Raw genomic sequence first — 25,399 nt, 5'->3', positions numbered from 1 at the left:
TAGCGAATACAACAGTTGAGAGAGATTCCCTTCATCTCATATCACTTGATACAGGCAGGTCCCACTCCGGGCAGCCAGGGATTGTGTTATACCCCAGAGAATGGTTCATTCTTTCACAGGATTGCTGTGGGTGCTATTTATGTCTTGCTGTCCCAAGAGATGGTTGAATTACCAGCTAAGAAAGAATAAGAAATTTATTTGGAGAAGGGTGGGCCTGAGTCATAGAATTTATCAATATTTAATAATTGAATAAACACCTACTTAATCTAGGGACTGTGTTAAGTACTGAGGCTAAAAAGAGACAAAAGACAGTCTTTCCCTATTAGGGAATTGGGGGGGAGGGCTAACAAAACTAGCAGAATAAAAATTATTCCTGAAGGTCATATTTTGGTCTGCTCAGGGCCTGAGGAATTATTCTTTTTGAAGTCAAATCATAAGATAATAGGAAAGGGCTTCTGTATCTAGACTTCTGTCTGAAATTGGAGTATAGATGATGAAATTATCCATTTTAGAAAAACTTTTATGTCAAATAGTCTCTCTTTAAACACTTTCTAGTGGCAGAGGACTCTCTCATCTACAAGGTGATCTATGCAATTTTTGAACACTTTTAGATCTTGCTAAACATTCTAAATTAAATCACTCAATCCTCATTTAATATACTTCTAACTTATGAATTTCCTTCCTAAAATTTAGACTTAGAACTGATTTTAAAAAACCGTCTAGATGTAGTTTGACCTTCCTTACTCTGGACAGTAGATTTCTATTAATTACATACTGTCCACAGTAACTGCTTTCTCTGCCAGCTGTTTTAGTGACTGGACTCTTACCTGTGTTCAGTATATCCATCTACAAGATTGTAAGATACCAGCTTAGAAAGCTGTCACAAACAAGGATATATTAGTATGGGATATCTCTGAGGGAGGCTTGTCTTTTGTGATATATAAGGTAGCATATGTTTACCCTCTTTTCTCCAAAGACCATGCAAAAGATTTGTTATTTGACTCTAAATCTCATTGTTGTCTATTTTTGCAGTTCTTCGGAATATCTTTTTCCTCTCCTGTGTGATGATTGTGTGCTCCCTGCTTTTCCCAGTTTTATGGCATCTTTGGATTTATGCGGGAAGTGCTAATTCCAATTTCTATTATGCCATCACGCTGACATTCAATGTTGGTCAGGTGAGTCATGGAGGGAAGAGGGTATATAGTAGCCTCTAATTTATGGGGAACACCTCACAACTTCAACTCTATACAGTCCTCTTGCTCTAGGGCAGGACATTTGGATTATTATATGTTAATATTAGCATAAAAAGTTTCCTTTAGCAGGTTTTGTTTTGCATTTCAAGGTCTTGATGATACCAGTTGAGCCATTTAAGTAGCCAAGTTTAAATAGATTAAATTTAAATAGATTATCCTAGTTTAGTGATTTCCTATGGATTAATATGATTAACTTGAGTTTTAGGTGACTGGAGGCACTGATGATGGTCATTAATCCCTGTAGAAAACACTGGCTTTTAAGGTTATAGCTTTAAGAGGAAGGGGAGCTAAGCTTTTTTTTTTTTTTTTTAGTGAATGATGGAGCTAGTATTATTGCTTATGTGGGTATTTCTGGAAAATTATTGTCTGTTGCAGACATTTATCTTAGGATACAAACATAGCTTTCACTTGAGAAGAGGAAGGGTGATTTCAGGCCTGAAGTCTAGTGGGATTTAGTCAAGTATATGTTCCAGTCTCTTTGCCAAGAAAACCCCAAATAGGGTCAAGAAGAGTTGAACATTACTGACACAACAGAACAGCAGCAACAAAATATGTCTTTCATGTGCTGTTTCTTGGTGTCAGACATCCTCCACCTCCCCATCCCAGAGTTCCTGTCAAACTGAGACCTGGGAAAGACCTTAACATAAAAAGTCTGTGTGGGATGGCCCCTTCTCCAAATTAACTAATCAGAGACATCTTTAGGTACAAAGAGAAAGCATTTATTTAGTCCCTGAAGGGAGAGGCCCAAGTACACCTGGAAGACACTAACTCTCACCATGTGCTCCTGGAACCTGGCTAGCTTCTGCTTATTGGGATTTAAATAGCAAAAGACCCTTTTCATTGGATAGACTAAAAAGAAGTAACCACCACTGACCAATGGTCACCATTGTTGTCTGCTTCCTATGGGTCACATCACTTCCTATCACTGGCTTAGAGTCTGACCTTTTAAAGATCATGTGACTTTCTGCAACCCTTGGTCCAAAACTTGATCTTCTGACTCTGGGAATAGGCGTGTGATTTAGGCTTAATCTCATAAATTGAGAAAACTTCATCTGACCAATCCCATTCAAGGCCAAGGCCTCCCCCTGCATCCAAGGCCACCTCTAGTCATTCTGATCTGTGTCTGGCTACTGGGCCAAGTGGCTGGGGAAGAGAAACTAAGACTAATGACCTCACCCAGCCCTCCCTCATTTAAATGCAGTTCCCCTTGCTGTTGTGGTCCTCTTTAAGAATGAAGAATAAATAACAACCACCAATACTGGACTGGATACTTCTCTCTCCTCAGCTGTTGGTATTATTATCTCTGGGATTTGGGAAAAACTAGTTTGGTTCTTTCTGAAAGGGAAATGTTCTTTCTTGTTGAGAGCCTACTTGCTTGATCTTTTGTTAGCAATTGCTTGAGCCTGAGGACTTTATTTGGTTCTGGCAGTGAGTTAGTCCTGTGGCTTACCAGGAAACCCAGTTATTTTCTACAAGCATGGCTCCCAACAGTGAAGTTGAGAAAGATTGGGATGGGAAGAGAGAGGAGGGGGACAGTGTGGAGATTAATATGTGGCTCAGAAATGGTGAGGGATCACCTTTAAAAAAAAAAAAAAAAAGCTGGAGAGCAAAACAAAAGTTTATTGTATATTCTCTGAGAATTGAGTGTTCCACTCATCAAGCTGGCAATTGAAAGGAGGAGGCACCTGTTTGACACTTAAATGATCCCTAATGTAAATACCCCTCCCACCACTGACCCTCATCCTCATTGGCTGAGAGTTTTACATTCTAAACACAGGAACTACCCCAGAAATTGAACTTGGCCAATAAATATATAGTTGCACATATTTGATAGAAGTAGGGAGAAAATGATGTCATGGGAGAATAGCAAGAAGGGGACTTAGGTATGCCCTTTAGTCAATGCTCAAAGACCTTTAGGCCTACTCCAACTCTGAAGAAGCTAAAGCCTTACTTGATTTTTCACAACTGTACTGAGAGATCTCACCTCATCTCGTTTAGTGCTTCCTCTTATTTATACACTGAGATCTCTTCAAATTTTTATAACATAATTTCACATTTCCTATCTAATTCCTCATCCCCTTCTGGCTTCTCTTGGTCTTCTTGGAGCACTGGCTCCCACTCTTTTAGCACCATCCATCTAACAGACTCTTCAGTTTTCGCTTCCAACCTAATCATTCTGAATAATAAGTTTTGGACTATTCTAGTTATCAATCAAATCTCATGCCTTAGCTGTCTGATTGGTGATAATCTCTACAACTTCTTGAAGTCTAATTATCCTATTCAACATGTATATTGGGATTCTAAATTTTATATCCCCAACTTCCATCTTGAGCCCAAGTGCTTGGTCCATACTCTTTAACTATTCTTTCTGGGGGCCAGGTGTCACCCCAACCATTTGCATCTCCAGTCTGGGTAATGCAAGTTCTAAATGTCGTATCCCTTTTTCCAAGTCATCATACTACTGAATCTCTAAAGATATGTCTGCCTGTTCAGGAAGAAAGAAAAAAAAATTTGACTTTTTAATCCAATATAACAGATCCCTGTCCAATTAAGAGCTAGGTAAGTACACTGTGAGGTCAAGATGAAATTCCTAGGGGAAAATATATCAGCGCCCAAACAAGTGAAGAGGCCCAAGGTAATAAGAAGAGTGATACATAGATAATTCAGAGTTCAGAGATTGTGTTCCCATTCAGTGGAGGCCCCCTCCTCAAATGTAATTTGAGTCTCCCTTAATCTTCAACTGTCCACTCCGATAAAGGTAATGCCACAGATCCTTTTGTTCTGGTATGGCATGTCCAGCCTTGTTCCTGGATCCGAATTGCAGTGTCTGAGGTGTCAGTATTACCTGGTAGGGTCTGTCCCAGCATGGAGTCAACTTCTCATCCTTCCATCAAAACCCAATCTCTAACCTGAATTCTATAAATAGGAAAACCTAGAGGGAGGAATCTTTTGTTGTAGTTTGTCCCTAAAATAGGGTCCCACTTTCCCATATAAACCTGGAAAAAATGACTGTATACTTTCTCAGAAGAGGGAGGATACCAAGGGATGTGAGTATCCCACGTATTTCTTGGTCCTAACTAGGTTCTTCAGTACTTGGGCAGAAAAATGTGTTCTCTGATCCGAGTCTATCCTCTCTGCTACTGCATATCTGGGAATAATTTGTTCTAATAAGACTTTACTTACTGTTGAAGCAGTTGCTCAGGCTGAGGGGAATGCCTCCAGCCATGAAGTCAGATGGCTTCAGAAGTCACTATGATCAGCAAATATTTGAGGCAGCCAATTGGTGGCAGCTCAGTGAAGTCCACCTGGATGCTTTGGAATGGTCCCCCTTTTGGGACCTGGTATTGAGCAGCCTTGTTAATCCTTCGACAGACGAGGGACCTGTCTCATAATTGCGTTAGTTCTCTGCTGTCAGGTTAGAGCCATTGCCCTTCCAAGTTCTCAACTGCTCCGAGAGTTGAGGCCTTCTCTTTTTCCTTCTGGGTAAAACTGAGAGATTGCAGACTAGGGGGAAGTATGAGTATCAAGGCCATTATGAGTTATCTCCTGGTCTCCAGCTTCCTTGGCCTCCTCATCTGCTAATCTATTTCCCCTTGCCTCAAAAGAATTTCCCATCTGAAGTCCCTCCATAACTTCAGCGCTTGATTTAAGGCATACAGTTCACAAGGTGGGCAGATAGATTGCCCTCTGTAACAGTGGAAGTTTTATCTCCATTCACAATAGAAAATCCATTTTTCCTTTTCCCATCTACCATTCTAGAAGATCTATCTATAAACCAATTTATTCCCCCAGGTATTGGCGATTCTTGTAAATCCTCTCTTTCTTTTGCTTGAAAATAAATTAACTCTAAACAACAATGTTCTTCTCTGGGGGATGGTTTTGTTCCCTGAGACAAAAAAGAGGGAGGATTAAGATTATGATCTTGGGTGGTTACTAGATTAGCCTTTTCTAATAGTATTGCCTCATATTTCAAAATTCTGGAATCTGTGAACCATCTCTCAGCCCCCTGATTTAGTATTATCCTTACTTGGGATGGGACACTTACTATAAGACTGCCTCTAAAGGTGAACTTCCTATTCTCTTCTACCAATAAAGTGGAAGCAGCTACTGCTTGTTCACAGGTAGGCCATGCTTTGGCTACAGGATCTAATACTTTAGAAAGGAAGCCATTGGTCTTCTCTGCCCCTCTCTTATTTGAGCAAGAACTTCCAGAGCCACCTCTCCACTTCTCCCTCAACATTGATAAACAGATGGAAAGGTTTTTCCAAGGTGGGGAGAGCCAGTACAGGTGGTGAAATTAACAAACACCTTAAGTCCTCACACTTCTAATCACTCTTCTGATCCCACATGATAGAATTTAGACTTTCCTCTAGCAGATGCTTATACAAGGGTTTAGTAATGCATAAGAAAGAATCTATCCATGCCAGACAATATCCTACTAACCCCAGAAATTTGCGGAACTCTTTCTTTGTTTTATGTTTGAGTATATGTAATATTACCTCAATTCTGGCAGAGTTTAATCTCTTGCTGCCTTCACTAATCACATGCCCTAAATATTTCACCTCCCTCTCCCGAAACTGCAGTTTCTGCAATTTTGATACTCTAAACCCCAATCCTCCCAGGAAATTTAATAGATCAATGGTACAACTATTGGTGTGTTTCCTTGTATCCCCTACTACTACTAGTAGATCATCTATATACTATAACGCCCAAGTTCCCATTACTGGTTGGAAATCTCCCATGCAATTTTCTAGGATTCGACCAAACAAATTTAGGGACTCGTATAGCCTTAGGGCAAGGAGCACCACTTCATTTGCTACTTCCTTCCAGTCTCTGGATCTTCCCATTGGAAAGCAAAGAGGTTTCTACTACTCTCCTCTAAAGGGCAGCTCCACAATACATCCTTCAGATCCAATACATTGAACCACTCTGCAAAACTAGGAATCCGGCCCAGAATGGTATATGGGTCTGGAACAACCACAGGGTGGGAAGCTAATAATTGTAAATCTCCCTTAGATCCTGACCTAACCTGTATTTCCCAATTTACCATCTTTCTTGAATGGAAGTATGGGTGTATTGAAGGGTGAAATGAGGGTTCTATTAGTCCATTTCTCAATAAACCTTGTATCATAGGCTGCAAACCTCTCCTTCCTTCTAGTGAAATTGGATCTTGTTTGACTTTTACCACCTCCCTAGGGTCTATGTGATTTTTATTTGGACTATGTCTGCTTTGCCTGAATTGCCAAGTCCTGCCTAAACCTCAGAGTTTATCCTAGTCTGCTCTTCTTCATTCCTTAGTGCCATTCTTACTGGGGTATATGCTGGGTCCATGTGGAATCAACACAATTTCTAGTTTAGTTATTAAATCTCTCCCCAGAAAGTTTACTTCTGCTTCTGAGACGAGCAGAAATCTGCCCAATGTTTCCCTCTTCCCCATGTACAAGAAAATTTTCTCCTTTAACCCCAGAAATCATCAGAGTCTTCTCAGATAATTTAACCCCCTCAGGCAAACAAGTCACTGAAGATCTCAATGTGTTTATCAAGAGCACAAGAGTCTCCAGGTGGGGTCCCACCTTTAAATTTATCAAGGGTTCTGTATGGGAGTCTTCTAAGAACCCCTGACTCCCCTAATCTTCATCTAGCTCAACAATGGAACATATCTGCCGTTCCATCCTCTGCTGGGGGCAGTCTTTTTGTAAATGCTAGCTTTAATCTACTCAGATATTCAGCTAGTGACTCCTCCTTCCCTTGAGTCACCTCAAAGGCCTTTTTCATGTTCTGTGCCTTTGGCACTGCATTTTGAATTCCTGTAATTATTAGTTCTCTAAGATCCCTCATACTTCCCCGATATATGGGGTTAGTGTAATCCCAATTTGGATCTACTAAAGAGTATTTCTGGTCAGTTGGGACTACTCCTGCTGCTGAAGGGTGTCTCCTGTCCCATTCCTTCAAAGCTGCTCCTCTCCTCTTGTGAGAAGAGGGAATTCAAAATAAGTTCTCCCAGTAGTAAAAAGATTAGGACCCAGGAATTGATCAAATTTTCTGCTAGCCCAGTGGTATCTTGTATTACCTCATTTCCTTCTTAAAGGTTCTGACTTCTGTGGTGCTCAGGGGAACATTCACATATCTATACCTCCAAGAGCCAAGGAATTTCTCTTAAGGAATACAGTTTTGGGCTCCTCTTTGGGGCTCTGGAAGAGGGTAATTTTGGATATCCAAAATCCCTTTGAATTTGCTCTAATTCCTTCCTTAGTGAAGCAAATTGCTCTTTATAGGGCCGGGATGGGGCTAATTGAATTAAGTCTTCCTATGCCCTCAGGGTCCCTAGAGGGACTCATTGAATTAAGTCCTGTGGTAGAGCTAAGTATAGAGGAGGGAGAGATAACAATGGGTCCCATTGCTGTGTCTTTAAAAATCTCCCTTTTCACTTTGATTCTTACTCAATATTATTGGAGCCCTGGAAAGCTATAATCCAGCATATACCTTCTCTGAATTAACAGATTCTTTACTATTAACATACAAATTTAGTTTTTGGTATACCCAGTCTTCAAGGAAGCCATACTTAGGCCAAATGGTGCTTCCACCAATATCTTTGTCACCCCAGACAAAATAATAGCTTATCATCTTTTTCTTGCTTTTTCCTTATATTTTGTCAGTTTATTCCCATTAATTTATTTCCCAAGGGACTATCTACCAATCTTTTATGATCTTTTTTTTTTTTTTTTTTTTCTTATTTCTCTCTATGAGGGCTGGCCGGGACTGGGCCATACCCATTGAATTTGGAAGGAATCTAAATTCCAAAACACCCAACCACATCAATTGTCGCCAATTGACCTCAGTCAACCCAAAAGGCCTGTCCTATCCTGTCCAGAGTAATTCAGGTTGTGGTCTCTTTAAGAAACTAGTCCTTTCAGATGGATTTATTCTTAGCTGATTCCCAATACCTCCTATCTGATGCATTATCAATTCAAAAAGCTAGGACCTTTGATTCACAAATCCTTGTCAAAAGCATCCCTTTGAATTTCAATAGGAGATTTCTGGGCTCTCACAACCCCCAGATCTGGGCCAACTTGGGACTCCACCCACAGGCCCCTTTAGCTAAATCTCTCACTATAAAAGAAGCAAGCTGGAGTCCTCTCTTTGCAGAGGTCCCAAACATGGCAGCCTTACGCCTGGCACGCCAAGGATCTTTGTCCACTGGAACACTGTTTCCTGTGCCCTATTATCTCTACCTTTACCTTTTACTAACTAGACTTTAACCTTACTTCCAAACCCCAAAATAAACCTCTTTTATCAATCTAGGTTTTCAGGTCTATAAATTCTTTTACAGGGGACTGTGTGCCACTACTAGACCTCATTTAACTCTGTATCCTTGCCCTGAATCCAAAGGGGTTGCAGGGGAGCTCTGTTTGACTCCCTGTACCCCGAACCTGCCACTAGACCTCAATTAAATCCTAATTTCATTTAGGTACCCTAATTCTAGACCTCATCAAGAGCACCCCTCCGGAGTCTGTAACTCGACTCAAGGGGCTCACAGGGGGCTTACCTCTGGGTTGCTGCTCAGAAAATTGCTTGACTAATCTGTTCTCACACCAAGCTGCTTAGAATTTTTACCATGGAGTTTCTCCCTTTGCTTTGCCTTGAGTTTCTACACTTCGGGCCCACTTTACCTTGGGGGGCAAAGAGAAGTCCCTGGACGCTGTCGGGCTGCCTAAATCAGGGCAGGGTGCCACCCTGCTAATACCCAAGAGTTCACCTACTCACCAAGTCATGTGAGTCCCCAAAACTGTATGGGTCAGAAATGGCGAGAGGTCACCAATTAAAAAAAAAAAAAGCTGACACCCAAAGAAGTAACACTGAGAGATGAGTGTAAACTATTTGCATTTTTGTTTTTCTTCCCAGATTATTTTTACCTTCTGAATCCAATTCTTCCTGTGCAACAAAAAATTCAGCTCTGTACATATATATTGTATCTAGGATATACCATAATATATTTAACATGTATAAGCCTGCCTGCCATCTAAGGGAGGGGATAGAGTAAGGGAAGGGAAAAATCAGAACAGAAGTACAAGGGATAATGTAAAAAATTACCCATGCATATGTACTGTCAAAAAAAATTATAAATATAGAATAAAATAAACAAACAAATAAATAAATAAAAAGGGGGGGGGGAAGCTGGAAACATCTATAGGAGCAAAACAAAAGTTTATTGTACATTCTCCAAGAACCTGGCATCCTACCCATTGGAGGGAGGAGGCACTTTTTGGGACCACTGACCCTCATCCTCATTGGCTAAGGGTCTTACATTCTAAACACAGGAATTACCCAAGAAATTGAATTTGGCCAATAAATATATAGTTGTGCATATTTGATTGAAGTAGGGAGAAAATGATATGATGGGAGGATATCAGAAAGGGAACTCATCTCGTTAAGATGTAGGGAAATGACCCAAACCGTTTAGTTAGTGATACCTTCAAATTTCAGGTCTCCCTTCCCCTACCAAGGGGTTGTCTCCTTTCTAACTTGTGGCATCAATTCAAAAGAATTCTTTAAGAATTCCTCAGAATAGAATAGTGAACTTTACCTTTGTTCTTATCAGTAATTGTGTAGCATATTGGCTCAAACCATATCAAGTGTAGTGACTATTTTGCTGTATGCAGGATGATTCAGTGCTAGGGGATATGAGTAATTTATAAAAACAAAATCCACATTATCCCTATCTTTAGTCTAATTAGAAACACAATACATAACCACTTGGAATCTAAATATTAACAAAAAATGTGTAAATAGCAACTTTAGACACCAGTGGGAGAGATGCCACAAGGTCATATACAAGTAAGTGCTATGGGGAGTTATATTGATAGTAATTGCTAATTTGGTAATCTGGATCTCTGTTCCAAATCCAAAACAGCTCCTGGTTGCATCCACTCTGAATGCCATTGCTTGCAGTCTCTTGCCTGTCCTCCTTGGGAGGAGTTTTTGTGTTCTACAAATCTCAGTTAAGAATAGAGTTAGATATTTAGCTCATTCTTATCACAATTATTAAACCTTCAGATTCTCTCATCCCCAACAGGACCAGTTTTAAGGAGCCCTCAGACATGTATGTGTATCCCCTGTAAAGAAGGGCATTAAGATTAGTCATGATGAATGTGTATACAAGTTTAGGGTATGATTCTTAGGTATTCTAAACTCACCTCAAGTTATCAGAAATCACTTTCATAATTCTTTTTCTTTATTATTATAACTTTTTATTGACTGTACATATGCATGGATATACTTTCATGATTCTTTTTTTAAAATAATTTATTAATTTTATAATTATAATTTTTTTTGACAGTACATATGCAAGGGTAATTTTTTTTTTTAACAACATTATCCATCCTATCTGGGAGGAAGCTGGTAAATTTCCTACCCAAAGGGCTGACCCTACGGAGTTTTAACAATGAGTAAGAAATTGAAGAGAACGATTGACACCTTCTATACAGAGAAAGAATGGGTATCCAACCCCAAAGAGGCTAACAGCAGATAGTCTCCAGATAATACTCTAAAGGGGAATGATACCTGCGCCCCATCACTTTCATGATTCTTGAGATGGGCAAGGGAAAAGGGGTTGCTCCTTCTGAAAAGAGGCAATGGCTGTATCCAAAATCTGCATTCCTTGTGCTTATTGGCAAAAAAAAAAAAAAAAAAAGGACTTTTTCTGTATATTCTTCAAAAGGGTTTATTTTTTTCTCCACTTAATGATATTCACCTGTTCTTTGGTTACCGTATAGAAGTTTTGCCCTGAATGTGACAGGGATTAGGATTTGAAGTTCTAGTGAAAAGAATTAGATTTCTTAGTTTAGACAGTGTTATATATTTCTTCTCCTGGATCCTTGCCTTCTTCATTTCTACTGTGTAATATAATAATATTTCATCATCTGTATCCTCATCCTAATGATAGTGTCAGTCAGTAAGCATATATTCAGCAACATTTATGTGATTGACCCTATATTAAGTCTAGGGCTAAAAAAAGGCAAAAGATAGTCTCTGTCCTCCAGGAGCTCACACTCTAATGGGGGAGACAAAAAGCAAAGAAGTAGGATAAATAGGAAACAATTCATAGAAGGAAAATATTATAATTAAGAAGGGTTGGGAAAGGCTTCCTGTAAGATTTGAAGGAACACAGGAAAACCATAGGTGAAGATGAAGAAAAGCACAGTTGGAAGAAATGCCTGAAACTTTAAAAGATGGAGTGTTTCTCATGGAAAACAAGAAGGGCTGAGGCAGTTGATTGAAAAGTATGTGGTTGGAAGTGAGCTGTGAGAAGGCTGGGAAATGTATATGTTGGAGGATGAGGTGGGGAGAAGCTAGATTATTTAGGCCTCCGAACACCAAACAATAGGATTTTGTATGTTATCCTAGAGGTGATAGGAGATGTAGTTTAATAAGAAGAGGAAAGTGACATGATAAAATTTGTGCTGTGGGGATTTGATGATGGGAGTAGAGTAAGAAGAGACTTAAGCCAGTTGGGCCCACCTGCAACAATCCAGAGGTGAAGGACTGAAGCCTATGTCAGAGGAGAGAAGGGGACATATTTGAGAGATGATGTAAAAGCGACATTTATGGGCCTCAACAACAGATTGGATGTAGGGAGGTAAGAGAGTGAAGAGCTGAGGAGGACATTTCAGTTGTGAGACGGGGGATTAGGAGGATAGTGGTATCCTCAGGAGTGACAGGGAAGTGTGGAAGCTTGAAGAAGGAAGTGTTTGGGAGCAGAAATAATGAGGTAAGTTTTGGACATGTTGAATTTTGTTTGTCTATCGGGCAATGTCTGAAAAGTAATTGGAAATATAAGACTGGAGGTCAGCAGAGAGTTTAGGATCAGATAGGTAGATGTGAGGACAATCAACATAGAGATAATAATTCAATTCATGTGAGCTGTTGGAATCCCTGAGTAATATAGAGGAAGAAGAGAATGGGGCACCTACTATTAAAGGACAATATAAGGATGAGAATCTAGAATAGGAGACTGAGAAGTATGATCTGATAGGTAGGAGAACAAGAAGGATGACTGAGTAATATAAGTACATTTATATCATCTCAAACTCATGTAGCACTTTTTTTTACACATATATTATTTAACTTTACCAATAGCTCTGTGAGGTAGGCAGTGTAACTGTTATTAGTCCTATGTAACCATGTGTAGTATTTGCTATTTGCTGGGTACATTGTGGTTAACTGAACAACCAACTTTAGCTCTAAATTGCTACTACTTTGTTTCCATATTAAATTTTCTTCCAGGTTCAAAGCAGTCTAGCAAATGTGGATTTTTCAGAAATTGGAATTATTGAAATTATCTCTTTTATTGATTCCTTCCCTACTCCCAGGCTTAAAATCATCTCTTCCTTTTAAATTAAATTCCTTTCTCTTAATCCCAGGCTGAATACTTATAAATTTGGAATGCAAATCATTGTAATAGTTTAATAACCTTAAAAGCAATTTCAGATAGGATTGAAATGTAAATAAGTTTTAAATGGTATAAGATGGACTTAGAGTTTCTTTCTAGATGGTATTTAGGGACTAAATTTAGTGGTTACCAACTATTCTTTTTACTGCAGCCTACTCCTGCCTACCTGTGTGCACCTCTTCCTGACTTTGTACACATTCTGCTGTTTGCTTTCTTTGCTTTGAGTCTTCTTTGACTTTCTAAGTGACTTTTTTGAATCTTGGTCTTGTGGCTTCTCAGCATTCCCCAGAAAAAAATGCATCAGAAAGTTGGGGAATTATGGATAATACCTGTGAGTTAGCATTCTCAAAAATCATTAAATTTCTATGGCAGAGATTCTTGGGATCTGGGATGTTACATATATTTTACAGATGAAACAATCTGAAAGGCTCAAAGAGTGATTTGTCAAAAGTGATTTAGCTAGTCACTGTTACAGCAAAAACTAGAACCCAATTCTCTTAACTCTGTATACACCTTGTTCTTTCCATTATGCTATGATGCTGCATATTTTTGCTTATCCTCAAAGCTCTTCAGCTTAGCAGATACACTGATGTGCTTAATAATGTGTACATCTTTGTAACATTGAATAGCAAGAAATCCTGGACAGCCTTCTGCTTATCCTATGTTTTGCTTTTAGCTGACTTTCTTTGGGAGCCTCTGCCTTTAAAATCTTTTTAGAAAAACAAAACATTTTCATTCTACCAATTGATACCATGTTCAAAGCCATACATAGATGGACATCTGATTCTTCCTTATATTTTATATAACTTTAGAAGTTAAATTTCTATATGGGAATATGAGGAATTATGGATTTCTATTTACAAAAACTTTAACATCTTCCCAAATTTGATGGTTTCATTTAGACCAATGGAAGAAATTGGTTTAATATAGTAATACATATTAAATCAGACAATGATAAAATCCTAAAACTGGAAGATGCCTGAGAGATCATGTAGTTTTACCCTTTCCTCAATAAAATAATTCCCTCAGCATTTCCATTATTTGTTGTAGGATTAAATCAATGCTAAACTAGATTTAACCATTGTCTCAATTCCACTTAGTACCTTGTTTCAAATTCTGGCCTATAACACCTCCTTGTAGGATTAAATCAATCATAGTGGACTATGTTAAATTAGATAACTATTGTCTCTATCAATTCCACTGACTTAGTACCTTATAAGAATCTTTTGTTTCAAGTTCAGAGTTCTGGCCCATAACACAGTCTCTTCATTCTTGCAATGCCCCTCATTCTGTTGTTGAATAGTTATTTCTTCTCCCTTCCTTCCTTTCTCCTTCTCTCCCATTCTCCCTTTTCCCCCTCCTATCCTCCCTTCCTTCCTTCTTTCCTTCCTCCCTGCCAACCTCTCTCCCTCTCTTCTTTCCTTCCTTCCTTTTCTCTCTTTGTTCTTATATCACCTTCATTTATGAAATTCTTTCTTTCCCTAGTGAGCATTTTTGTAAAACAATAAAACAAGAAAGAGAAAGCATCAGTTTAGTAAAACCAACTATCACATCAATCAAATCTGACAGTATCCACAATATGGAATACATTTTCAAAATATTTCCCTCACATACAGCTGCTGTTTTCTATTAAAATCACTGATACTTACTTAGCAGTTACTAAGGCCAAATTTTGCTGCTGTAGGGCTTCTAAGACTCAGAATATCAGTTCTAACTGATGTACCACACTTTCTGCTTTTTAAAGGCTTAACTGCTAGTGATTTTAGGAATGCTTTATTAAGCATTTAACTTGTATCAGGCACTGTGCTAAGGACTGGGCACGCAATAAATGAATAAATAAATAAAACTTTTCTATCCATCTTGGAAGGGAAAAGAGATTCTAAATGTGTATCAAGATGTATAATTGGTCATGCTCCTAAGGAAGAGTTTTTTAGGGCCCTGTCATTTATTCTTTTAAAAAGTTAAAATTTTTTGTTTTTGATTTTTACATCAATTATTTACAAATAAACCATCTCTCACTGTAGCAAAAATAAAAGGCAAGAGTGACTTTTATTGCTGACAAGTTTCCAGGGTCCTGAGAATTATTGTAGAATGAAGGATCCATGATCTCATTAATATGTTATCTAATGATATTCTCCCTCATGTTTTTCCCTGAATCATCTTTAGGATGGCCACCCATTGCACTGTATTCCTTACTCTGATTCTCTTAATATTTATGGATAGGAGTGCAGCACTTGGCTATCTAATTTTCATTCTTCCTTTCCACTATATGACTGGTCCAGCTTATTTCCTCACCAGACATGTCCTTCATGATGTCTTCTGATTCTTGTGTACAAGCCTTCTTTGACAGTAGATTGCTACCTTACATTTAGCTTGTGCATTTCTGATGAGGTCGAGAATTTGGGTACCTAAGTGAAATTAGGGTTTAATTGAGGTCTAGTGGCAAGTTCAGGGTACAGGGAGTCAAATACAGCTCCCCTGCAACCCTTTTGGATTCGGCGCAAGTTTACAGAGTTAAATGAGGTCTAGTGGTGATGCAGAGCCCCCTGTAAAGGAATTTACAGACCCGAAAGCCTAGATTGGTTTAAAAAAAAAGGTTTATTTTGCGGTTTGGAAGTAAGGTTAAAGTCTAGTTGATAAAAGATATTAAGTAAATCAAAGAGGGCACTGGAACCAGTGTCCAGTGGGCAGAGATCCTTTGGCATGCCAGCCATAAAGCTGCCTTGTTTGGAACCTCTGCAAAGAGAGGACTCCAGCTTGGTTCATTTATAGTGAGAGATTTAGTGGGTGGAGTCCCAAGTTTGCTCAGATCTGGGTGGGGGTTGTGAGAGCCTGGGTCTCCTATTAGAATTCAAAAGGGTGTTTTTGACAGGATTTGTGAATCAAAGGTCCTAGCTTTTTGAATTGATAACGTATCAGCTAGGAGGGGCTGGGAATCAGAAAGGAATAATTCAGTCTGAAAGAATTAATTTCTTATTGGGATCACAATCCACATCATTTCCATTACCCTTTGATTCCCCTACAGTTGTGATTTTTCTGAAATTATAGTGGTTTCAAATTGGCAGCTATATAGTATCATTAGAACAATATTGGTATTTTTTTAAATGGGATTTTTTTTTCAGCAGCCAATTGCTTTGAATCATTAACTGCAGGTCATAGTTCTCTAAATAAGATTCAGCCCAGACTCTTTCTTCTGGACTCAGATCATTGTCCAGTGCCTATCCAGTATATTGATGCTCTCAATGTGTGTTACTTGTGCAACTGAATGTCATAATCTAGATAGTATGTGCCTTCCACACATTTTGTTTTCCTATGTCGGTAGCTAGGCCATTCTCTTTTGGGTAATCACTGAGAAGGCTTTCATGTTCCAAGATTCTGTGTAATAAATACATTGTGTCAAATTAGCACAGTTTTAAACTGTGAATATCAGCATTGGCAAAAATCTAATCTTTTATTTTTTTGGTCATTATTCAAGATAGCACATCTGTGACAGTTTTGAAACACTGAGCTTATACATCTCCTTGTTTGCTGTTTTACTTTTCGTTGATACTCAGTAGATTTTTGAACAGTCTTTCTGTAATTGTATCTGCCTTGCATGATTTTAGAATTCTATAGTATAGAAGACACCCTGTTGAAAGAAATTCTTTTAAGCTACATTTGGTTGTACTGAGTCAAACAGTAAATTAAGAAAAAAGTCATGTATTCTCTGTCTCTCTTAGTAAATCTGTATTTGTCTGCAGAAAATTGATTCCAAAAGCCTCTGCTTTCTTCTAATGTTTGTATTGATTTATAAAGACTTTAAAACAAGGAAAAAGTAAGAATAAGGGCAGTAAATGCTAGCATCTTTTTATTTGTTTTCTTTATTGGTAAGATTCTGATCTTTTCCAGTTTTGGGGGAGTCATCTTTCAGATGCTTTAAAAAAATTGATCTCCAATTGCCATTAAAATGGTGTTGACTCCAACTTGGATTTCATCTCTGATCTGTTTGGTATCTGAGTCATCATACGAGATGAAAATGGACAAACTACGTGAATTAAAGATTTTTAAAAATTAGAGTGCAGCTGGAATGATTACATTCTTTTGTAGGAAGAATTCTTTGTTTATTAGGTAGAGTGCCACGTGCACACATGATTCAGGCGATTTTCAGAAGCATTTATTAAGCATCTTTCTGCACGTGGTACTAATTATTTGATAATTATCACTGTATAGCAGTGGAGAAGCTTTGTTTCAGAATCTGTCAAGGGGTAGATCCGGGAAGTAGGAGGCCTCCATGATGGGTATAGCAGCCAGAGATAGGAGTAGCTCAGAACAGCAGTGCTTTACAGGCTGTAAAGTCAGGCCAGAACTCTTTTTTAGCTGGAGGAAGCCAGCTCTTTGTCAGTCCTGTGGCTGGGGCTGCACTCCTAATAGCACAAGGTTTCTGATATCATTTGTAAATCCACATGTGAAACAGGAACAGCTTCCCCTTCTTCTGCATGGAATAGTTCTCAGAAAAGTAATCACTTTTTTATGTTGGAGTGGGAAGGATGTCATTTTTTTCTGTTAAGAGTCATTGACCTATCAGGGATAAAAACTAATTGAGGACTATATATAAATAAAAATAAACTTAATTTAATTTTTATGAGAAAAATATGATTCAATTCAGTTTTAAATTATGACTTTAGTAAATGTCAACAACAAAACAAATAAAATAAGGGACAAAATTTTATACAAAATCTTACCCAAATCCCTAACCTATTAAGGCAGAAACAGGAAAATTCATGAATAACAGACAAATACCCTATACCCTCTGTTGTACCTTTAGAAATTCTGTAAGCTATGGCCTTGTTTTCCATCATTTCCAAAATACAGTGGAGTTAGTATGCATGCAACTCTGGTTCTCCTAATTTTACTTTGCCATCTTATAGCTCTTTTCATATTTCCTTCCATTTTTGACACCATGATATTCTGTTACATTATATTGAATATTTTAAATACGCATTTTGTTTTTTACTCCTCCATTCCTACCTATTCTTTGCCTAGAGTGCCGCCTTACATTAAAATACTCACTCACACAGTACAATTTCTAAAATACATTTAAGTAAAATGATTTGATGTAGTAACTGCCTTTAACCACTATATTTTTACCAAAAGAAATTTTCCAGTATTCGTTATCTGTTACCCATATCTGTCATTTCATGTCTCTCAAAGTCTCAGTTCCTGTCTTTTAGTATTGTTTGCATTGACATTATTGTAGTCTTGAGTATATCATTTTTCCTGGATCTGATTTCTTTGTCTTCCATTAGTCCATGTAAATCTCATATAACTGAATTTCTCATATTCATAATTTCTTATAGTAAATAATATTCCATTACTTTAATGTCCTCATTAAATTAAGCTATTCCCCAAATAATTGGCACTTGCTTTGTTTCCAGCCTTTTGTTAATACAAAAAGTTCTTCCTCAATTATTTTTCTTATATGAGTTAACTTTTGTTGTTTTCCAAATTAATTTTTAATACAGCTCTATAGATAGTGTCTTATAGTATGTGTCTTCCCAAAGCCCCTTCAATAATACTTGTAATTCACTTCATTTCATATTTTTGCCTTTTATCAATTGCTGATGAGTGTGAAATTATATCACAAGTTTGCATTTCCTTTACCTACATGAAGAAACTTTTCATGATCATTGATAAACCTGCTTTTTTTTCTCGAAAACTTGTTCAAATCTTTTGACTCAAAATCTATTACATTAATATCCCATAATGAATTCAGCTGTTTGCTGGTTATTTGGCTCCTTTTTTGTTGTTATTACAAACAGAGAAGCTTTAAATATTTTGCTATTTTTTTTTATTATTTTTTTGGAATAGTCAGCAATGGAGACATGAGGTCTAATGAATTTTGTGAGTTATCAGTTATCAGTTCTGCTCTCAAGTTTATGCTGTTAAATAAAAAAAATTTTAAAATTTTAATCAGCTTATATAACAAATAATGCATATTTTATTTATGTTTGTAGCTAGAATGTAGCTATGTGTGGTGACAAACAAAGCTTTAGTTTGCTTAGATTCAACCAGGAGTTATTCTCTCTCTCTTCTTCCCCCATTGTTGGAGAGGACCACTGTATGGATAGCTTCTCTTTAAGACTATCATGAGAATAAGGACTGTGTCTTATACATCTCTCTTTATTTCCACCAGTGCCAGCATGATTCTGGGTGCAGAACTTTGCTTTTTTCCCCTTAATCCCCTAGATTAAGTCAGAGATGTCTCCCAAGGAAGCATACTCTCCAGGCCAGGATGAAGCTTCCTCTGGAGGGAGGGGCTGTCCTCTCCATCTGGAGTAGAGTCCTTGGACTGGCCATACTTTTCATCCTCATGCTTTGTCCAGCCTTAGCCCCTCTTCTAGTGCAGCTGCCTAGCAGGAAGATCTCTTACCCCTTTATTTCCCATCTCATCCTCCTTTCTCTGTTAGGAAGCTGCCAGGTACTGGTGTCAGGTCACAGCTGGAGCAGATCTGCTTTCTCAGAAACTAAAGAATCAGCTTCCTCCTGACCTCTTTAGGACAGAGAGGCCAAGGCTGGCTGGTGAAGAGTGTGGGGCAAACTGGAAGTCATGGGTTTTCAGGGGCAGAAATAACTCCCCCAGGGGCCTTCTCCCAATTCCCCTGGCTCATTCTGCCCTTCCTGTGCCCCACATAGAAACTGCATCTGTGCTTGGGAACACACTTTATCCTAGAGTCTCTGATTCGAGTCCCGCCAGCTCTAGAGTAATATCCATTTTCCTCTACCACTTACATGTTTTTATGGGGCTTACAGCTCTTCTCTGTTCCAGTGAGATGATCTAGCTAGAGGAGATCTGAGCAGTCTCAGGCTGAGAAATAATCCAGCGATGGGGAAAAAAAAAAAAAAAAAAAAGACTGGGCAGCCAGGTGTTCTTGGTGGGGTGTAGATAGTAATGGATTTGAGTCACAGCCAAACATTGCAGTGAAAAGAGCATTAGTGGGGGGGGGGGGAGAGTCAGGATATCTGCATCTAGTCATGGCTTTACTACTTATTGGGAAAATGCCCCAGAAGAACATCCTCTAGCTGTTTGGCTAAGGGGCAGCCATCTCGTCCTTAGATCTGGAATTTGGCTTGAAGCCAGTTAACTTGAACAGTTAGATGGTGGGAGCTTGGGGTAGCTACTTCATCCTTAAAATAGAACTAATGTCAGTAGTGGACAAGACTTTTTGCAAACCTTAAAACAATGTAGAAATGAGTAATTTCCTTCTTTCCAAACCTTGTGTAAATTAAGTCACTTATTAAATCTGTTACTCTGGCTTAAGAGGCTGTGATTTGGGGGACATTTTAGGCCTCCATTAGAGTAGAAGCCCTGAGGGTAAGAGGTCGGTATTATTGGTGGGGTTTGGGAAACATGGGAATCCCCCCTCATTACATTTCTACTTCCTCAGATCCTGTTCATCTCAGATTATTTCTACGCTTTCCTGCGGCGGGAGTACTACCTCACTCATGGCCTCCACCTGAAGCGCCAGGATGGAACGGAAGCCATGCTGGTGCTCAAGTAGGGTGGGGCCAGCTGGCCTTGCTGGAGATGGACTCCTCTGAGACCAAGTGGGGAGAACTGGGGGTGAGGCTGGACTGCTGTGCCCCTCCCCTCTCCCTTCATCTTGGCCCTACTTTGGGGAGGGCTCGCTTTAGAGGTCATGAGGAACTTGTGATGCCTTCAATGATACAGACCTGGATCCTCAGAACTCAGAACAAGAGGAAAGCTGCCAATGAGGACCCTTTTGGGAAGTGAAGCCTTCACCATGAAGAATGACTGAGAAATGGTTGAGTCTGCCTTGGGCCACTCCCTGGAAATCATGGTTCCAGCAGGTCCTTCCCCCATCATCCCTCCAAATCCTAAAAACCGGTTTTGTCTCCCTTGCTTTATAGAGTATCTTCTTGTCCACTTCAGCAAGGTACAAGTTACCCAGGGCCTCTATTCTCCCAGGCCAAAGTATTCCAATATCCCCTTCCCCTGCCCTTTATTCTCCCAGGCCAAAATCTATCCCTAAATACTCTTCCCTTGCCCCTAAGCCTGGACAGTCCTTTTCCCTTTGAATCTAAAAGTCAGGCAGAGCCTTGGTGTGTTGTTGATGCTAAATAAATGTCTTTTTCGTAGTGAATACTGGTTGTTTGAAAATGAAAGAGGTGGGAGAAGTTAAGCTGAGGAGCAGAGACTAGGGTGATGGGTATTCACGATGGATGCCCTTGTGACACCATTACTTGGGAGATCCACAGCCTGTCCTGGGCTGTTATACCAAAGTGTGAAGGAAAGATTCCTCTGGGGCTTCTCACATCATTTGTGTCTTCTAGCTGATCTTATGGGACCAGAAACCCATCAGAGCTGAGGGATCTTGGAGATATACAGAGGCCAGGTGAGTGACTGACCTCAGGCCAGGATGAGAGCTGGGTCAGTTACTCTGACCCATTTTAGGGTCCATGAGGACCTGGCTGTAGACGGGAGTTTTGTAACTGTAGTGGAGGCAAAGGTACCACTGGCCCAGGTTAGGTAGGACTTGAAATTTCTCTTTATTTATACAGAGTATTAGCTCAAATAGGCTGGTGCTCCAGGACACAGGTACATAATGTGGAAGAAAACAGCAGTCAGGGTTAAGGTTGCAGGGGGAAAGCTCAGTCCACAGAGTGGCTGCCAGTGTGAGAAGGGTCCAAACTGCATGCAATAAAGATGGAATAAAGGTGCCTAAAAAAAAACCAAACAAACAAAAAACCAGACCAGAGCCAAGGTAGGGCCAAGGCTACAGGTGCCCACCCTCTCTCCCCCTCCCCACACTTTCAGCAGGTGCCACCTTTAAAACCAGAAGGGCAAGCCATATATTTCTATTCTCATCCCCCATCTACAGACACAGACTGAGTGGCCCCCATGGCTCTAGGGTCTGGGGGTAGCACCGAAGAGTTGATATGTGTACAGAGTTGGGATAGATGAAAATTTCTTGACATAGGATGTCCTCTGCTCCGTTGCAGCCCCGGGTGGGCAAAGTCCTTATTTTGGCATTGATCTAAGCCAACCACTCCAGCTTTGGGTCCTGGGAAAGGTCTCCAGAGAAGGGGTAGTTAGAGGCAGCTTTATAGTTCTAGTAGGAAGCTGAGCTGTCCCCCTCCCCAGCTGCTGCTGTCTTCCCAGGGCCAGGATATTCCCTGACCCTTTTTTGCTCAGTAGCCGAAGGTCTCCTGGGAGGCATAAACCATGTAGAGGAAGCCATCTTCATCCTTCTCCTGCTCGTAGATCTCTGAGATAGTTGTGGAGACGCTCACCATGCTGTGCTGGTTTACCAGGAGGAAGAAGGCCTGAGTGGGATTAAGTTGGAGTCTGCGGCTGCATAGGAGAGGGGGAAAGGGAAGTCCATTGGAAGGGTAACAAGACAAGAGCCCCCCCTCGCTCCCAGCTCTGACATTGAGTTGAGTTGAGTTGGAAGCAATGTCTGAGTACTAGTCCAACCGTTCCCAAGTATGAGCCTCCGTGACAGATGTCACCCCATCCACCCTGCCCCACTTGAGAGCCCAAAGGAGCCCCCCCACTTACTGCATGGTTCAGGGTTTTAAGAACTTTCTGCTGATCCAACCCTCTGGTTCCTCAGCCTCACTCCGGCCTATTTATCATCTTCCACTCTCAGAGGCCTTCAAATACTTGGGTTTTGTCTTCCCTCACTTCCCCTCCCACTCTAGAGATCATGTCTTCCCCTCACTTTTCCAAGCTAAATGTGAACTCACTTCCTCTAAATGATCTCACAAAGCATGGATTCTCCTTTTCGGTCCCAGATATTCTCCTGTCGATTTGTAACAGTTTGACACTGACCCTCCCTAGACCCGGCCCCAGAACTCAATGCTGTATTCTAGATGCCAAATGCAGCTGACCACGCAGAGGCCGCGAAAGCCCCTTTCCCCTTCCTTCTCCTCCCCTTCCCCTCCCACTGCCTGTTAACGAGGTCAGACTCAGGCAGCGCTGCCCAGGTCAAGGGGAGGGGGCGGCCTCTGGCTCACTCACCGGATGATCTTCACTAGTTCACTCATGTTGACGTGGTCAGGGACAAGGAACTTGGTCTTGTCCAGGACAGGCAGTTGTTTTTCCCCTTTGTACCGCTCGATGATCACCTAGAGAAGGAGGACGGGTAAGAGGAGGCAGATGCAGAGCAGGAGCCACGGGCACTGGGAGGGGCCCGGACCGCGGAACTCACCGGGATCTTGCTGGGATGCTGATTCCGGATCTGCTGCACTTCCTTGCATCTGTCAGCTGGAAAAAAGGGGCGGCGTTGAGGCTCGAAGCGAGGGCTCGGGCCCCTGGAACCTCCCTCCCTCCCTGCAGCAGCTGCCTCAGGGCTCCCGGGGCCGGGAGCCACAAAGGTGGCTGAGGGGATCCGACCTCCCACCCACATGGCCGCTGCTCAGGCTTCGCCGCCGCGACCCGGACCCAGCCCCGGGACCCTTCTAGCGCGCGCCCCCCACCTCGCCCTCCGGATAAGCGCCCGAACCGAGAGACTCGGGTTACCCAGAGATCTTTTCCCCACCCGCCCAAACCCCTTGCACAGACTCAGACGATCTAGGCAGGGGTCCAGAGCTTGCCTTGCCCGGATAGGAAAAGCAGTCTCCCACGGCCGGAGCGGGGGACCCGGGCCCCTCGGCCGCCGCCGCTCCGGCTCTCCCCGGGCTCAGAGCCAGCCCCCTCCCCCGCCTAGGACACTCGGAGTAAACACGCCAGGGCTGCGGAGGAGGGGCCTCCACTGTCTCCTCCCCGCACGCCCCTTAAAGGGCAAACCCGGAGGGGGGAGGACGAGTCCGGGAGGCCGCCCTCCCCCTCCCGCTCCCGCTCAGCCCCGAAGCTCCCAATAGAGCTGGGGAGACCCGGAGATTGCCTCCTGTACCAGAGCCCCTAGGTATCGGCCCGTGTGCCCGTGACAACGCCGGCCTTCGGCTTCCCGCCCCGGCAGATCCCAGGACGCCCCGCAGAGGCGATCGTTTCCTTCCAGCCCCCCACCCGTACCCCGCCCCGGCCTCACCGAAGCTTCGCCGCTGCTTGAAGGGCCGGTCGAAGGGCATGGCGCTGGGGTCCGGGCTCGGGCAGGAGTGGGGCGGGAAGTTCGGGGTCAGGGATCCGGGTGTCGCCGCTGCCGCTCCGAGTTCTCTCTCGCGCGCCTTCGCGTTCGCTCGGGTTCTCAAAGCCGAGCAGCTGCTGCCGGAGGAGTTGGTAACTCGGTTCGGTGACGTCACTTCACAACATTCTTTAAAGGGAAGACTGGCCCTGCCCTGCCATTGGGCCGACAAAAAAGCCACCCCATCCGCCCACTGACCCCGTGACGCAAAGGCAGCGCGGGCCAGGAATGGACAACCGAAGAGGCGGGGTCCCGGGGAGACACCGCCTTCCTGGTCGTTGCCATGACAACAGACCGCGGCACTTCGCCGCTCTAGTCCGTGACGCCATGCGCCCCACCCCTTCGCTTCCTAACTCCGGGCTCCAGTTCGCCGGCCCGCGAGAGCTCCGTCTCTCAGCTGCGGCCCGGCCCGGCAGCATTATTGACGAGGTCCTAAGCCAGAGGTGAGCCCGCTGTCCTCGCGGCGCCCGTGGCTCTGTCCCACGACGGGCGTGTGCGGGCCGGACTCCATAAACTGAGTAAGCCCTCCGGACCCCAGTTTGCCCAGAGACCCCCCGGCCCCTAGTCCTTGCGCCCTCCGAAAGACAACCCTGGTTTCGAGAAAAAGGGACTCGCCCAGGCTGTTCAGGTGTCTCTAGTGACAGAGCCCCTTGGGCCCAGCCAGTCCAGCGGAGGAAGCAGATGCAGGCTCCTGCCACTCATGATACATGCGAGTGGCAAAGGCGGTTTAGAAACCACGGCTTGGGGCCCTTTCCAGTATATCTCCCTCCCCACTCCCGTAGGGTAGGTCAGGACTTTTCTGGGTCTCAGTTTCCTCACTGTAAAACCAGAGTTGGACTGGACGAGCTGTAAGGTCTCCCCCAATTTGTGTTGACGTGTTCTTGCGGTTTTCCACCGGCTACAAGGTTCCTCTCACCTGAACCTCTCGGGCTGAGGCCCCTCCCCACTTTGAAACAAAACCTGGCTCTACCCTTGGCAGCGCCTCTGACCGGAAGGAGGGAATGAATGAGATGCTGATGTGTGATAGGAATTATAAGTATAAAATTCACCATTGGGGCTGGTGTAAACGCCAGATGATTTCAGGGGAAAGGCTAAAAGCAGTTCGGTGTCCCAAAGAACCGAGGAGTGAGGAGGAAAAGTCTGAAAGAGGGAGGGAAAACTGAGAAGCTGTTGAATGAGACAGACTAACTTCCCATCACCCGGCTCTGCTGGTGACTGCTCTTTTAAAAACCCTTCTTGCCTCACTAAATACTAGATTTGTAAAAGAAAACATTCTTGGTCTTCCTTTCAAGATGGTATAAGGAGATCCGATTATCAAACATTCATACTAGTAGCAGAAGGGGCACAGGACTCTTGGTCCTGCTTCTAAGGACTTTGAAATCTTCTATAACGGCAGCTTTTCAGATTCTAGGGTTCTATAGAATTGCTTCCTTTTTGAGGTTATGGTAGGGTTATCAGTCCAGACTTCTGCTTAATTGCCTCAGTGTTCTGCACAAAGCTGGGGCCTAAGTATTATGGGCCAGAACTCCAAACTTGAAACAAAGGATTCTTACCAGTTACTGAGTCAATGGAAT

At 42.0% G+C, this 25,399-nt stretch overlaps 2 protein-coding genes across 5 annotated transcripts in view; one reads left to right on the top strand and one right to left on the bottom strand.

Moving 5' to 3' along the window:
- The window catches only part of PIGU (phosphatidylinositol glycan anchor biosynthesis class U), a 142,893-nt gene extending 122,053 nt beyond the window's left edge, over positions 1 to 20,840 (top strand). For all 4 annotated transcript variants that reach the window (XM_074292451.1, XM_074292448.1, XM_074292450.1 and 1 more), the window contains 2 exons: positions 1,033 to 1,175; positions 20,127 to 20,840. In XM_074292451.1, coding sequence (XP_074148552.1) covers positions 1,033 to 1,175; positions 20,127 to 20,240 — 257 coding nt within the window. In that variant the 3' untranslated portion in view covers positions 20,241 to 20,840. The remainder of the gene's footprint in view (positions 1 to 1,032; positions 1,176 to 20,126) is intronic.
- A 385-nt stretch (positions 20,841 to 21,225) lies between these two features.
- MAP1LC3A (microtubule associated protein 1 light chain 3 alpha) lies at positions 21,226 to 23,977 on the bottom strand. Its single transcript, XM_074292458.1, has 4 exons — positions 23,733 to 23,977; positions 22,914 to 22,969; positions 22,724 to 22,830; positions 21,226 to 22,054 (listed from the first exon to the last, which is right to left on the bottom strand). Exons 1-4 carry the CDS (start codon positions 23,770 to 23,772, stop codon positions 21,892 to 21,894), a joined length of 366 nt encoding a protein of 121 aa, XP_074148559.1. The 5' UTR covers positions 23,773 to 23,977; the 3' UTR covers positions 21,226 to 21,891.
- Positions 23,978 to 25,399: the final 1,422 nt, after the last annotated feature.

This window comes from Sminthopsis crassicaudata, chromosome 2 (assembly GCF_048593235.1).
Source record: "Sminthopsis crassicaudata isolate SCR6 chromosome 2, ASM4859323v1, whole genome shotgun sequence".
NCBI lineage: Eukaryota > Metazoa > Chordata > Mammalia > Dasyuromorphia > Dasyuridae > Sminthopsis > Sminthopsis crassicaudata.
This window is presented reverse-complemented; position numbering and strand designations above follow the sequence as displayed.